Below are 13,042 nucleotides of genomic sequence, written 5' to 3'. Positions count from 1 at the left end.
TAATTGTGAAGAAGTTAATTATTTATTAAGGAATTTTTAATTTCTGTGTTCATTAAAAAGGGCATGAATAAATATAAAATGAAATCTTTAAAATAAAAATATAAAGTTATAAGACAATTTTAAGAAAAAACAGTTTTAAATAACGCTAATTTAGCATTGACTAGTAATGTTAGAAGGTTGAAATATATATAAACGAATTTATTTACGATCTCGTATTGCCTATATATATACTTATACAAAAAACTTTTATATAAAATTCAAACGCAAATTTGTTTGAATGTTTTTTATTTGTTACGTGTTTACTGGTTTATGCAGTGATGCCAAGTTATTCTTGAGCATCATTGGGGCATTGGAGCAAAAAATACACCTAATATATATGAAATGTCATTGGTATAGATGTTATATATATATGGTAACCCTCGCAAAATGTTTACAGCTGATTTTTATCTATTTCACTTTGTCGATTTGTTCTTACCAAAATCGGCTTGCTTAGAGGATGCATAATTAGTAAACAACACAAAATTTTGTTAAAAGAGTTTGATGAAATGTTTAGGATTCGAAGACGTATCGCGATAATAGTTTGTGCTACTTGTATCTTATTATTTTTAAGTTTTTACTTTTTTATTAATTATGCAGCGCCGACGGAAGAAAAACAGGTAAATTTGGCTTCGGCCTAAAAGAATAGTTCTTCTGCTTTCCATATTGATTGACCACCAACTGTGAAACGTGGCTTGCTTAGTAAGATCATTTGTATCCTACAATAAACTAATTTAATGTTTGCGAATAAGTGATCTAATATTTACCTTTTTACCAAACGTGTGCTTTGGAATAGAGTCTTAAAATATTAATAATATCTAAATTAAATTTTTACATAATGTTTTATGTTCAATTCAAATGCTAAAATTGATTCCAAAAATAATATTACATTTAGTCGAATTTTGGCGCAATTGAATTAAAATTGCAGGAATTGGAAACGGGTCTAAAGCGTCATGGACAAGAAATGCGTCATCTTAAAAACAAGATTGAACGTAATCTCCAAGACAACATGATTGTAAAAGACGAAAACTTCCAGAAATATATTGATGTGGCTGCAAAAACAGGGAGAACTTCACCTCCAGAATGCGCGTTTGATACACAATTAGCGCCGCAGCCAGATGTGCAGGTAATATTAAAATTTAATCTTTACATATTATAATATAAAATCTATTATATATTTTTTTTTGCTTTAGATGTTAGATCTTTACGAAAAGATGACGTTTACCGATATTGATGGAGGTGTTTGGAAGCAGGGCTGGAATATTAAATATGATCCATTACAATTTAATGAACATCATAAGTTAAAAGTTTTTGTAGTGCCACATTCTCATAACGATCCTGGTATTATTTTCCAACTAGCACTTAAAAAATGATTTAATATTTATCTGCTTTTAGGCTGGATAAAAACATTTGAAGATTATTATGAACACGATACCAAGCATATTCTCTCCAACGCACTACGCCATTTACGCCAAAATCCGGATATGAAATTTATTTGGGCGGAAATTTCATATTTTTCACGTTTTTTTGAGGATTTGGGACACAAAAATCGAGAAGAATTTAAAAAGTATATATTACTCTTAATAAAAAATTTTGCTTTAAAATTTTATGTATTCATTTACTAGATTGGTACAAGGTGCACAGTTTGAATTTGTTACTGGTGGTTGGGTTATGCCAGATGAAGCCAATTCCCATTGGATTAGTATTTTGTTGCAGTTAACAGAAGGACAAACTTGGTTAAAAAATACATTCAATATAACTCCTTCATCTTCTTGGTCCATTGATCCATTTGGCCATAGTCCCACTTTGCCTTATGTATTAAAAAAATCTGGTTTCAAAAATTTATTAATACAACGTACTCATTACTCAGTAAAAAAAGAATTAGCTTCAAATAAAAATCTTGAATTTAACTGGAGACAGCTATGGGGTAATAATTAAACATAACAGTGTTGCTGACTTGTAACATACTCGTAATATATAACTTACAGATGACACAGGTGATACGGAATTGTTCACTCATATGATGCCATTTTATTCTTATGATATACCACATACTTGCGGACCTGATCCTAAAATTTGTTGCCAATTTGATTTTAAGCGCATCCAGGGATTCGGTCTTTCATGTCCTTGGCGTGTACCACCTCAGCCGATTTCTGAACAAAATGTAGCACAAAGGTATATATTGTGGAAACTGTTTTTTATTCAGATTTATTTTTCTAATGAATATCTATCGTATGTAGAGCTGAAATGATCGTTGATCAATGGAAAAAGAAAGCCGAACTATATCGCACAAATGTTGTACTAATTCCACTGGGTGATGATTTTCGTTATAGTCAGAGTACAGAATGGGAAGTGCAACGTATTAATTATGAATCACTTTTTGAGTATATAAACGCTGAGCGAAATCTTTTTGTGGAAGCAAAATTTGGCACGTTGCAAGAATATTTTGATATGGTGCAGCAGGAAAAACGTGATTTTCCTACATTAAGTGGTGATTTCTTTACATATGCTGACAGAGCTGATAACTACTGGAGTGGGTATTATACCTCTAGACCATATCATAAACGCATGGATCGTGTATTATTGCACTATGTTCGATCAGCAGAAATGTTAACTGCATGGAGTGCATGGGATGATGAAAGTAATTTTAAAGAAAAGTTGCTTGATGCGCGAAGAGAATTATCTTTGTTTCAGCATCATGATGGAATAACTGGAACCGCAAAAAATCACGTAGTAGCCGATTATGCGCTACGATTAATGAATGGCATAAAAGCATGCCGATTTGTAATGCAGCAAGCCGTTTATAAGTTATTGACTAAACCAGCTGTAAGTAACTTCTATATAAATATTCTATATTGTCATAGTAATATATTAAAAATCTATTTAGATTTATAATGTTGATTACAAATTCACTTACTTTCACATGGACGATTCCCGCTGGCCCGGCCCAGATGACAGTCGAACAACAATTATACTTGGTGACGAATTGCCTAGTAAACATGTTGTGTTTCATAATTCTCTTCCGCAATGGAAGGAGGAACTTGTTGATTTTTACGTTTCTAGCCCATTTATGACTGTTATGGATTTTGACAATAACCCTGTGCATGCTCAAGTTAGCCCCGTATGGACTTGGCACCGACATATACAAACAAACATAATAACTCCTCAGGCATCAACCACAAAATACCGTTTAATTTTTAAAGTGAAAGTACCACCTCTTGGTCTGGCAACGTATATAATAAATATTAAGTCTCCAGACGCAAAATTAACGTAAGTATACTGAAAATATGAATTGTGGCTCACTTTGAGCCATTAATTCAGCTATTCGAAGTATAGTGGATATATTTTTGTTTTTATTTTGTTTTTATATTAGTTATACTACCTTAGCTACGAATCTCATATTGAATACTAATCCAATATCTGTGAATCTCGGAGACTATCAGCATGAAGTCAAATTTGGTGAACATCGCGAAATCTCACTGCGAGTAGGTGATGGACCTAAAGTTACTTTTAGTGCTGATGGTCTAATGAAATCTATACAAATTGATGAACTCGTATCGAATACTCCAATACACTTAAAATTCTACAAATATGGCACTCGAATTAATGGTGATCGCTCTGGTGCTTATCTCTTTATACCAAATGGTCCAGCTACACCTTTTCTTAATGTACAGCCACCAGTTGTATTAATTACGGAAGGTCCACTAGAAGCCAGTGTTACTACAGGCCTTCCATTTGTGATTCATCAGACTGTGTTACGAGGTGAAGCACCAGAAATACGTAATCTCGTGGATATTGGTGATATGGATGATATTGAAATTGCTATGCGGTTTTCCACACGCATCAAAAATGCGGATGTTTTCTACACCGATTTAAATGGTTTGCAAGTAAGTTGCGAGTTGAGAGTTGAGAGTCAGTATTATAAATATATTTATTTAAAATTTTTGTTTTAAGATGATTAAACGTAAACGATTCTCTAAATTACCACTACAAGCAAATTACTACCCAATGCCGACTGCCATGTACATTGAGGATGATGAAACACGTTTAACTGTAGTTAGCGCACAACCTTTAGGCGGAACTTCCTTAGCAGAAGGAGAATTAGAAATAATGCAAGATCGTCGTTTAGCACGTGACGATGAACGTGGTCTTGGTCAAGGAGTTTTAGATAATCAGCCTGTACTACATATTTTCCGTATAATTTTAGAACAAATTAAAGGTTGTAAAAGATTAGTAGAAACACATCCCTCCGGTGCTTTAACTACAGCTGCATACTATGCTTCAAAAATAATTTTAAATCCCATTAACAAATTTATATATACTGAAAACGATTGGTTAGGTGTACAGAGAGATTTTGGAGCCGATCATATAGCTGCTGAAGATGATGTTGAGGTGGTGACCATGCGTACTTTATCAGCAAATACTAGTGTACCCATACCGAGAGATAGAAAGGGAAAAGTATTGCTTCATACAGGAATTGTAGTTCATCGTACTAATCTCTTAGCATGCCCAGGAGATGGACATCGATCGGGAGTGGTAAGATTTGTACAAAAAAATATTTAATGTATTTTTTCAACGTTTGCTTAAAACCTTTGTTCGTGTGTATTTCCACACATATTATTGAGATTGACTGTGCGTGGGCATTAAATTATAAGAATAGGATTATATGTAGAAAAGGATTAATCAGCTTATATAAAGAAGAGTCTTTGCTATGAGTAGAGTTATTATTAGTAGAGCTTAATACCATTTTTAATGTAATGTAGACAAGCAAAATCCGAAAGTTTATGACTCTTGCTCTAGAAAAAAGATAAAGACAGTTTTATACCTCGTTGATTAATTAAAAGTATAAGAAAATTTCTATTGTTTTATAAATATATTTAACACATTTTTTTATATTTATTTCAGCTGAATCTGCGGAATCTCTTACAATTTGGTCAGAATATAACATCAATCGATATCACAACACTAACATTCCTACATCATCTGCAAAATCTAGAAGCAAATGAGTTGCCTTTGTGTCCAATGGACGCAAAAGCTTTTATTGTACACCATCGCAGTTGACTTGACTGAGTAAAATAATAATAATTGTTACAGTAATCTCCCGAATTGATATTTAGAATTTATTAATTTTAAGTTACTTTTCGAATTGTTTTGTTTTAAAAGCACTTTATGCCGTTCCTTCGTACTTGTAACTACAATTGCATACATTTTTTGTGTGATTTGTTTGAATGATCTTTTTATTTTTGTGATAATGTAACAGATATTCTTTAAAATTATTATTTTAAATATATATGAAATAAATTTGTTTACTTAATATGATATATAAATATATATATATATATACATATATGATAAATTGTTTTTGGTTAATAAACTAGACTAAAAATATTTTAATGTAACATAAGCAATAAAATTTCAGCTTTTATATTCCAAAATGCTGTTTGTCTTTTATTATCTGTTGAGATTTAATATATCAAAAATATTTAAAATTAAATAAATAATTAAAATCACGAGTATGAATATAGAAATCTTTCCCTTCAAGCTGAAACGAAAAAATATTTTCCTTTGCAAAGAATTATTAATCTTTATACTAGCGAATATGTGTTGGAAGTGAGGGTTATTCTTATTATAAATTAAATATTTATAACCACTTATAATTTATAAACAGTTGTTAATTCAAGTATTCTGCACCTAATGCACAAAGAGTAAATATGGGAACAAACATTATGTGACAAATTTTCTAGTTTTGTTTACATTTCAATATTATTCATTATTTAATTATATGATTCCTATAAAAAATAATATATTATATAAATAATAAAATAAAATAATAAAAATAAAATAAAATATAAATTTCCAATTTCATTATTTAGAAGTATAATCGCATATATTTTTGAAGTGGTTCAGTACAATGATTTGAAACTCTGAATTACTGATTAAATACAAACGCCAGTTGAACTAGCTTTTACATCAGTGGTTTCAGAATGAATTTGTAAATTCTGATTGTGGTTTGGATTTGCTTGTGTGACCCCTTTGGGGGTTGTTGAACGGCACTTGTTGTTGTAGTAACCCGCTGGGACCTGCTTATGCAGTTTCTTTGGCAAGTGTTGAACTGCATTCGACGAGTGGTTCCGAGACGTAGACCAGGTCGTTATTGAAACCAACGGCACTTAGTCGTCTGAATCGACGAGTGGTTCGGTACGTAGATCCGGTCGTTCTTGGAACCCTCACTGGGAGTGTCAATTTTTACATGAATTTGATTGAGGTAAATAAGGTAAATTCATGTTGTTATGTTATTATTACTTTTGTGCATTTTTAGTTATCTATTAAGTTATCTATTAACACAAATCGTTGAATACTTTTTGATAATCCAAAGTATAGGGTAGATAAGATAAGGTATCGAATTATGTTATACAAACCAATTTTTTGTACAAATATTAATAATATTTGGAAGTTTAAAGGCTTAAGTTGTTATATTTAGCATTAAATATATGCAATTTAGTGATATTCTGCATAATTGACTACTTTAGTTCAAATATTTAATCACCAGCAAAGCAAGCTACTTTTAATCATGTATAAAGAGTTAACAATCAAAATTAATTGAAATCTAAATAAATTGTTATATTTGTGAAAAAATAAATTTATGTCAACTAATCCGTTTCCAGTATGTTAGCTCTCTGAACCATGTGGTATTACAGCTGTATTAGCGTTCTGATATTTTTTTGTTTATATTTTGTTATGTATAATGAACTCTTCTACAATACGGATGAAGATCAGGTGAACCATTTATATACACAATGCCATTTATATAATATAATATAAAATATATCGTAATATGTTTCGTCAATAAAAGGTTTTATTGTTGAAAGCTTGTTCCCATAAACTGCAACAAAATGAAGACAGATACGAAGACGATTTTGAGGGACTGTTTTCTAAAAGTCGCGGACGTGACCTACATAATGTACTTATAGATAATGAAAATTATACTGAAAACTGTTGTTTTAATTTTGAAAAGCCACCAAAGACATATATACAAGTGGGTTACTGATACGTATTTAGAAGTTTGAATAAAAACGTATTTTTATTTTTCTTTACAGTTACTGGATTTCTATAAAAATCTATCATTTCCGAAAGACGAACGCTTTCTCTGGGACAAAGGCTGGAATATACAATATGATCCACAACGATTTAATGAAAAAAATAAACTTGAAGTTTTTGTGGTTCCACATTCTCATAATGATCCGGGTATTTTTTACATAATTGCATATTCAGAATATAATTATATAAATAGAAGTACATGTATTAACAACTGTGAATCGCATACATTACTGAATTTGAACTAGTTGAATTTGTACCTCGAATCATTGGTTTGATTTCAACCCAGATTTCATACTAGAGCTCTACTAGATTTCTAAACCTGTCGGGTTCTGAAACAGTTCACAGGCCGGTTTATGTCGTAGTGAAGCATATCATTTTATACATTGCCATAGGTTAGGTATATTTGTCAAACTTCCCTATAAAGCATGTATGATCATAGTTCTCATTTTGTGAACTTAGTCACAAGTTTCTACTAATAATGGTTTCTAATGATCCGCTAATTATACATGGTCAGTTTATCATCATTTTTTATTTATCTCATTTCTCATATTTATGATTTAAAAGTGTGTTTAGAATCACGTGTCTACGAAAATTTTAAAAGGATATGATTCCATCTAATTAACAAAGGACGTGTTCGGTAGTTAATTAATTTTTTTGTTTAGAGTAATTATTAATTATCATAAATAAGAATGAATTCCTAGAAAATTTTTAACAATGATTTAACAATTCATAGGATGGCTGAGAACTTTTAATGACTATTACCACCACAAGACGAAACCACTTTTGGAAAACATTATTCAAAATTTGTTCACCTTTCCGGATTTGAAATTTATTTGGGCTGAAATTTGTTATTTTTCCAGATTTTATGATACTCAAGACCTTATCACAAAAGAGAGAATTAAAAAGTAATTAATAAAAAACTTTTTTACATGTTGTGTTCTATAATGGGAATTTATATTACAGACTCGTACATAATGGGCAGTTGGAATTTGTCACTGGCGGTTGGGGAATGCCAGATGAAGCTAATACACATTGGATAAGTTTATTAATACAACTTACTGAAGGACAAAGTTGGTTAAAGCAAAACTTTAATATTACACCTATTAATTCCTGGTCTATTGATCCATTCGGTCACAGTCCTACTTTGCCTTACATACTCAAGCAGTCTGGATTCCAAAATTTGTTAATACAACGTACTCACTACTCAGTCAAGTACAATTTGGGCAACAAACGTTTGTTGGAGTTTCTTTGGCGACAACTTTGGGGTACTTACAGTAGTTTCTGTTTCCGTTTTTGTCCATATTATTATTATTTATAGTAAGACTTTAAAGAATGAAGTCTTTTTTAAATGACTTCACTAAATGTGATACCGAGTTGTTTACGCATATATGATGCCATTTCTTTCTTTTTCTCTTTATATAAGACACTAAAGGTGATACCGAGTTGTTTACGCATATGATGCCATTTCTGTCTTATGGAATGAAACATACCTGCGGTCCAGATCGTACTATTTGTGAACAATTTGATTTTAGGTATATTAATAAAAACACGATAGACCGATTTTTTCGACGAGGTCAGGATGAAATAACTACAAAAAATATAGTTAAAAAGTAAATGTTTTAAAATTATTATAAGTTTATATACATACAAGTATGTAATAAATCTACGTTTTTGTCTAGGTCTAACTTACTTGTGGATCAATGGAAAAAAAAAGCTGAACTCTATCGCACAAATGCTTTATTAGTGCCACTTGGCGATGACTTTCGGTATCAAGAAAAGAATGAGTTACTTAACCAGCGCAATAATTATGAACGGCTTTTCTACTACATTAATCGTCAAACCAAATTCAACGTCAACGTGCGGTTTGCAACGTTACAGGAATATTTTGAGGCAGTACATAAACACACAAATTATAAGTTTCCAACATTGAGTGGAGACTTTTTCACTTATGCTGATCGCGAAGATGATTACTGGAGTGGTTACTATACAACACGTCCATTTTATAAGCGCATGGAACGTGTTCTGTTGTACTACTTGCGAGCGGCGGAACAGCTAAATGCATGGAATGTAAAATATAAAAATGACCGTTTTGAGAAAATTCTAAGAAATGTGCGTCGGCAGTTATCCCTATTTCAGCATCACGATGGCATAACGGGCACCGCAAGAGCACATGTGGTAGAAGATTATTCAATCCGTCTGAAAAATGCCATTAAGGATTGTCAGTATGTTATGGAAATGAATATTTTCCGTTTAATGACTAGAAATTCTGTAAGTAATTTAGTGTCGGAAATATATGTAAACTCTAACTTTAAGTTTTTTTTTTTAGTATGAAAAAATGGATTATAATAAGAAATATTTCGACATAGATGATTCTAACTGGCCGTGTAACGGCTCAATTCGTAGTCCAATTATTTTTAGCGAAGAAGATGGAAACAGTAAATTTCTAGTGTTTCACAATTCATTGGCACAATGGCGAGAGGAAACAGTACAGTTTTTAGTTACTGCCCCATTTATTCTTGTCTCAGATCTTGATGGCCGTCCAATACAAGCACAAATAACTCCAGTTGTAATTTGGGATAAAATAACTCCGACTTTTTTAACTAAACTTTATAATTTACATTTTGTAGTTAAAATACCTCCTCTGGGCATGAAAACATATATATTAAATCTGAAATCGGAGAAAACGAAATCAAAGTAAGAACTTCTTATAACATCTTAAATAACACATTTAAATTATCTGATTTATTAATAGACATACATACTTCGCTTCAAACATCATATCGAATACATCATTTATTGCTGTAAACATTGAAAACTATCCAAAGGAACTAATAAAATTTACTGCCCAACGTGAATATATTATAACTCTAACTAATGGTGGCACCATACATTTTAATAATAATGGAACTCTAAAGTCTATAAAAACCGATAGGATTAGAGAACCCTGGCCGGTTTCAGTGCAATTTTATGAATATGGTACTAACTGGTGGAGCAAACAATCTGGGGCTTATCTCTTCTTGCCTAATGGTCCAGGAAAACCCTTAGTAGGCAATTTTGTACCTTATATTGTATATACCGAAGGACCAATTGAGAGTTCTGTTTGCGTCGGTCTACCTCTTGTTGTACATTGCACAAGGATATATGATAATAAAATTGAAATACGTAATATTGTCAACATAAGCCCATTGAACAATTTTGAAATATCTATGAGAATTGCAACAACAATTAAAAATAAAGATGTTTTCTATACTGACCTCAATGGTTTGCAAGTATGTATGTCACAGTTTAAACGTAATATTGCATTTATTATAGTATCTGCTTTAAGTTAAATAAATTGTTTCGTTATTATTATTTGGAATATTTATCGCTTATATTTAATCGACAGATGATCAAGCGAAACTATTTTCATAAGCTTCCTTTGCAAGCGAATTTTTACCCGGTACCCACTGCAGCTTATATTGAAGATGAAAATACGCGACTTACAATAATCACTGCTCAGCCTTTGGGTGGAACTTCTCTGTCATCAGGAGTATTAGAAATAATGTTGGATCGGCGTTTAAGTCAAAGCGATGGCCGTGGCTTAGGCGAGGGTGTACTTGACAATCAACCAACAGAACAAATATTTCATTTGTTGTTTGAAAACTTAGAAGGTTGTGAAAAACGTGTAGAAAATCATCCTGCCGGTGCATTGACTTTGGCTGCATACCGTGCTACTAAAGAGCTTCTAAATCCTATAAGTAAATTTGTTTATGTATCATTGGAAACAGCGTTACGAAAAGACTTCGGTACCAAATATTCACCAATTAGTGATGATATGGAAATAATTACATTACGAAATATAATTAATCTGGAGAGAAACTCAACTGAAGTAAACACAGGAGTTATTATACATCGCACCAAAGTGTTGGAATGTTCTGCTCACACTGGAAATCTGAACAAATCGGTGAGTTTTGTAAATGAATAAAAATTTGTTCAGTGAGATAATGAGATGATAATGTTATATATGTTACGATATTTTTCATTTATTAAAAACAATTTTTCTTTCAGGTGCAACTACATAATTTATTTCCGTTCCAGACTTATGGAAGTTCTATACACAGAACAACCTTAACTTTTTTAAAAAATTTGGGTGAAGTCGATATAGAAGAACTACAATTTTGTCCTATGGACACAAAAGCACTAATTTTTAAACATATTCCCTTTAAAATATAGTAATTATTTACATATAAAATATATATATAAAATATTATATAATTAACATTTATGTAATATAATAAGTTAACATCACTACATTTGTAGATCAATATGGAATTATGCAAAAGGAATTCATCAAGACTTTAAAAAATGTTTCGTAAATACCACAACAAAATACAAGAAACAGATAAGTAGATTAGTTAATCCCAATGAGCTAGCTAGCGGCTTAAGTGCAAGTCGAACAGTGGGTTAAAAGCAGGTTCCAGGTTTAAGTAATATTAAAGTATATAAGTATATAAAATATAGGAAACATAATATTATTAAAAGTAATTGAAAATGCATCCGAGTCCGTTCTAAAGACCCGTTCTTTAGATGTTTGTCTTCTGTTACAAATTAGATTCTTCTTATCAAAGCATATTGTTAATAATATAAGATAGGTTAAAATAAAAGAAAGTGTAAAACAAGATTAACTTAAAATTAACTTTTTATGTGAGGATGCTAAAGCTTCCATAAATCCAAAGCTAACATTTTTTTTTACGGGAGTACATAGTATTTGACTGCTCAACATATATGTGAGCTCATTGATTTAATACATTATGCAAGTGGTTTAAGTAATCTGCATATCTGAAGCGCAGAAAAAGTGGAATAACATAGTTTCATTGTTCAATTGTCTATATTTACGGTATGAATGCTCTCCATGTCTCTCTCCCGTTCTTATCAGAAAACCAAAACAACCAACTTTTAGTATGTCTTCTCTGTTAAGAGCAAAGAGTTAAGCTTATTGGGAACGAATGTGTATGTATCCAAAAGCGAATCGGGCAAAAAGAGTGATGAAGCAAGAAAACTACAAAATATAACACCAACCGTAGATATCACTACAGAACGAGTGCTTATACTCCACTCCACATGGTCTGTCGGTCAGGCGCATGCTTTCAGATTCCTATTGCTCTGAATCCAGATTCCATGAATCCAGATAATAAGCAAAGTGGTTGTTTTGAAACTGTACACACTTGTATGTGTGAGAATATCAATTGGCTCTCTAACAAGATAACAGGGATAGTGCGCAAGTATTGATGTGTATCTGTGTTTCTGTGCATGGTTAAGAAATGTATTTGACAAAGTCACAAATCTTGTGGGTTGCAGCACACATACTCGTATCATATAGTTTCGTAGTGCCGCGTTAAAACGCCAAAGTATTGAAGCACGTTTCATGTTTTGTTGTTAATAATGAGTGAGAGAATGAGAACTTATACATATGCTGAGATGTTGCTGCTTTTACTCGTACCTATACCCAAGTGAGAACGTTCAATATTGCCACTATTGTATGCAATAGTAGTGAGACAGATTTGTGAGACTCTTGTGAGATATCTGTGAGAAGTACATGAACATGTATCAATGCAAGCTACAGATACAAATTCAAGTTTTGTATGAAATTGAAATTTTTCATTTGAATTTGTGGGGAATTTTTACAGTCGTTCATAACATTGGAATCACTTTCGAGCCATAAGTCGCAGCGATTCGTTCGTTTGTTCGTACACACGTTTTTGTCATAAGTACGTTTAAATCAATCTTTTTTTATAAAAAATGTATTTTTGCTTATCTTGATAACAGCAGAATAATTTTTTTTTTCATAGAATTGAGTAATTTGTTAGTGTGAAAATATGCATAAATGTGTGTAAAGTGTGTGCGTTCCAGTTAAAACACTTTAATTGAA

General features: G+C 31.7%; 2 protein-coding genes across 3 annotated transcripts; both read left to right on the top strand.

Moving 5' to 3' along the window:
• Positions 1 to 398: 398 nt before the first annotated feature.
• LOC119679537 (alpha-mannosidase 2-like) lies at positions 399 to 5,276 on the top strand. Of its 2 annotated transcripts, none has more exons than XM_038091948.1 (11): positions 399 to 656; positions 965 to 1,162; positions 1,230 to 1,377; positions 1,432 to 1,603; positions 1,662 to 1,963; positions 2,025 to 2,211; positions 2,277 to 2,862; positions 2,924 to 3,306; positions 3,410 to 3,923; positions 3,991 to 4,572; positions 4,942 to 5,276. In XM_038091948.1, the coding sequence occupies exons 1-11, from the start codon at positions 546 to 548 to the stop codon at positions 5,095 to 5,097; spliced, it is 3,339 nt and encodes a 1,112-aa protein (XP_037947876.1). In that variant the 5' UTR covers positions 399 to 545; the 3' UTR covers positions 5,098 to 5,276. The 2 variants fall into 2 exon arrangements, with proteins under 2 accessions (XP_037947876.1, XP_037947875.1); XM_038091947.1 differs by having other exon boundaries at positions 932 to 1,162.
• Positions 5,277 to 6,634: 1,358 nt separating this feature from the next.
• Positions 6,635 to 11,784, top strand: LOC119679940 (alpha-mannosidase 2-like). Its single transcript, XM_038092536.1, has 12 exons — positions 6,635 to 6,813; positions 6,890 to 7,072; positions 7,134 to 7,281; positions 7,868 to 8,039; positions 8,098 to 8,399; positions 8,558 to 8,744; positions 8,814 to 9,402; positions 9,461 to 9,828; positions 9,887 to 10,403; positions 10,520 to 11,077; positions 11,182 to 11,345; positions 11,434 to 11,784. Coding segments are annotated over exons 1-12 (3,282 nt in total). The 5' UTR covers positions 6,635 to 6,720; the 3' UTR covers positions 11,435 to 11,784.
• The last annotated feature ends 1,258 nt before the right edge of the window (positions 11,785 to 13,042 follow it).

This window comes from Teleopsis dalmanni, chromosome 2 (genome assembly GCF_002237135.1).
Source record: "Teleopsis dalmanni isolate 2A chromosome 2, ASM223713v2, whole genome shotgun sequence".
NCBI classification, from domain to species: Eukaryota; Metazoa; Arthropoda; class Insecta; order Diptera; family Diopsidae; genus Teleopsis; species Teleopsis dalmanni.
Note: the sequence above shows the minus strand (reverse complement) of the source record. Positions and strands in the feature narration are given on the sequence as shown.

What these genes read in the sequence shown, in the direction of transcription:
- LOC119679940 (XM_038092536.1), top strand. Translation starts at nt 6,721, where the DNA reads ATGTGGTATTACAGCTGTATTAGCGTTCTGATATTTTTTTGTTTATAT. An exon ending in ACAAAAAATATAGTTAAAAA is followed by an intron (nt 8,745 to 8,813) that starts GTAAATGTTTTA and finishes GTTTTTGTCTAG; the next exon opens with GTCTAACTTACTTGTGGATC. An exon ending in CTGACCTCAATGGTTTGCAA is followed by an intron (nt 10,404 to 10,519) that starts GTATGTATGTCA and finishes TTTAATCGACAG; the next exon opens with ATGATCAAGCGAAACTATTT.
- LOC119679537 (XM_038091947.1), top strand. Translation starts at nt 546, where the DNA reads ATGTTTAGGATTCGAAGACGTATCGCGATAATAGTTTGTGCTACTTGT. An exon ending in AGTTATTGACTAAACCAGCT is followed by an intron (nt 2,863 to 2,923) that starts GTAAGTAACTTC and finishes AAATCTATTTAG; the next exon opens with ATTTATAATGTTGATTACAA. An exon ending in CCGATTTAAATGGTTTGCAA is followed by an intron (nt 3,924 to 3,990) that starts GTAAGTTGCGAG and finishes TTTTGTTTTAAG; the next exon opens with ATGATTAAACGTAAACGATT.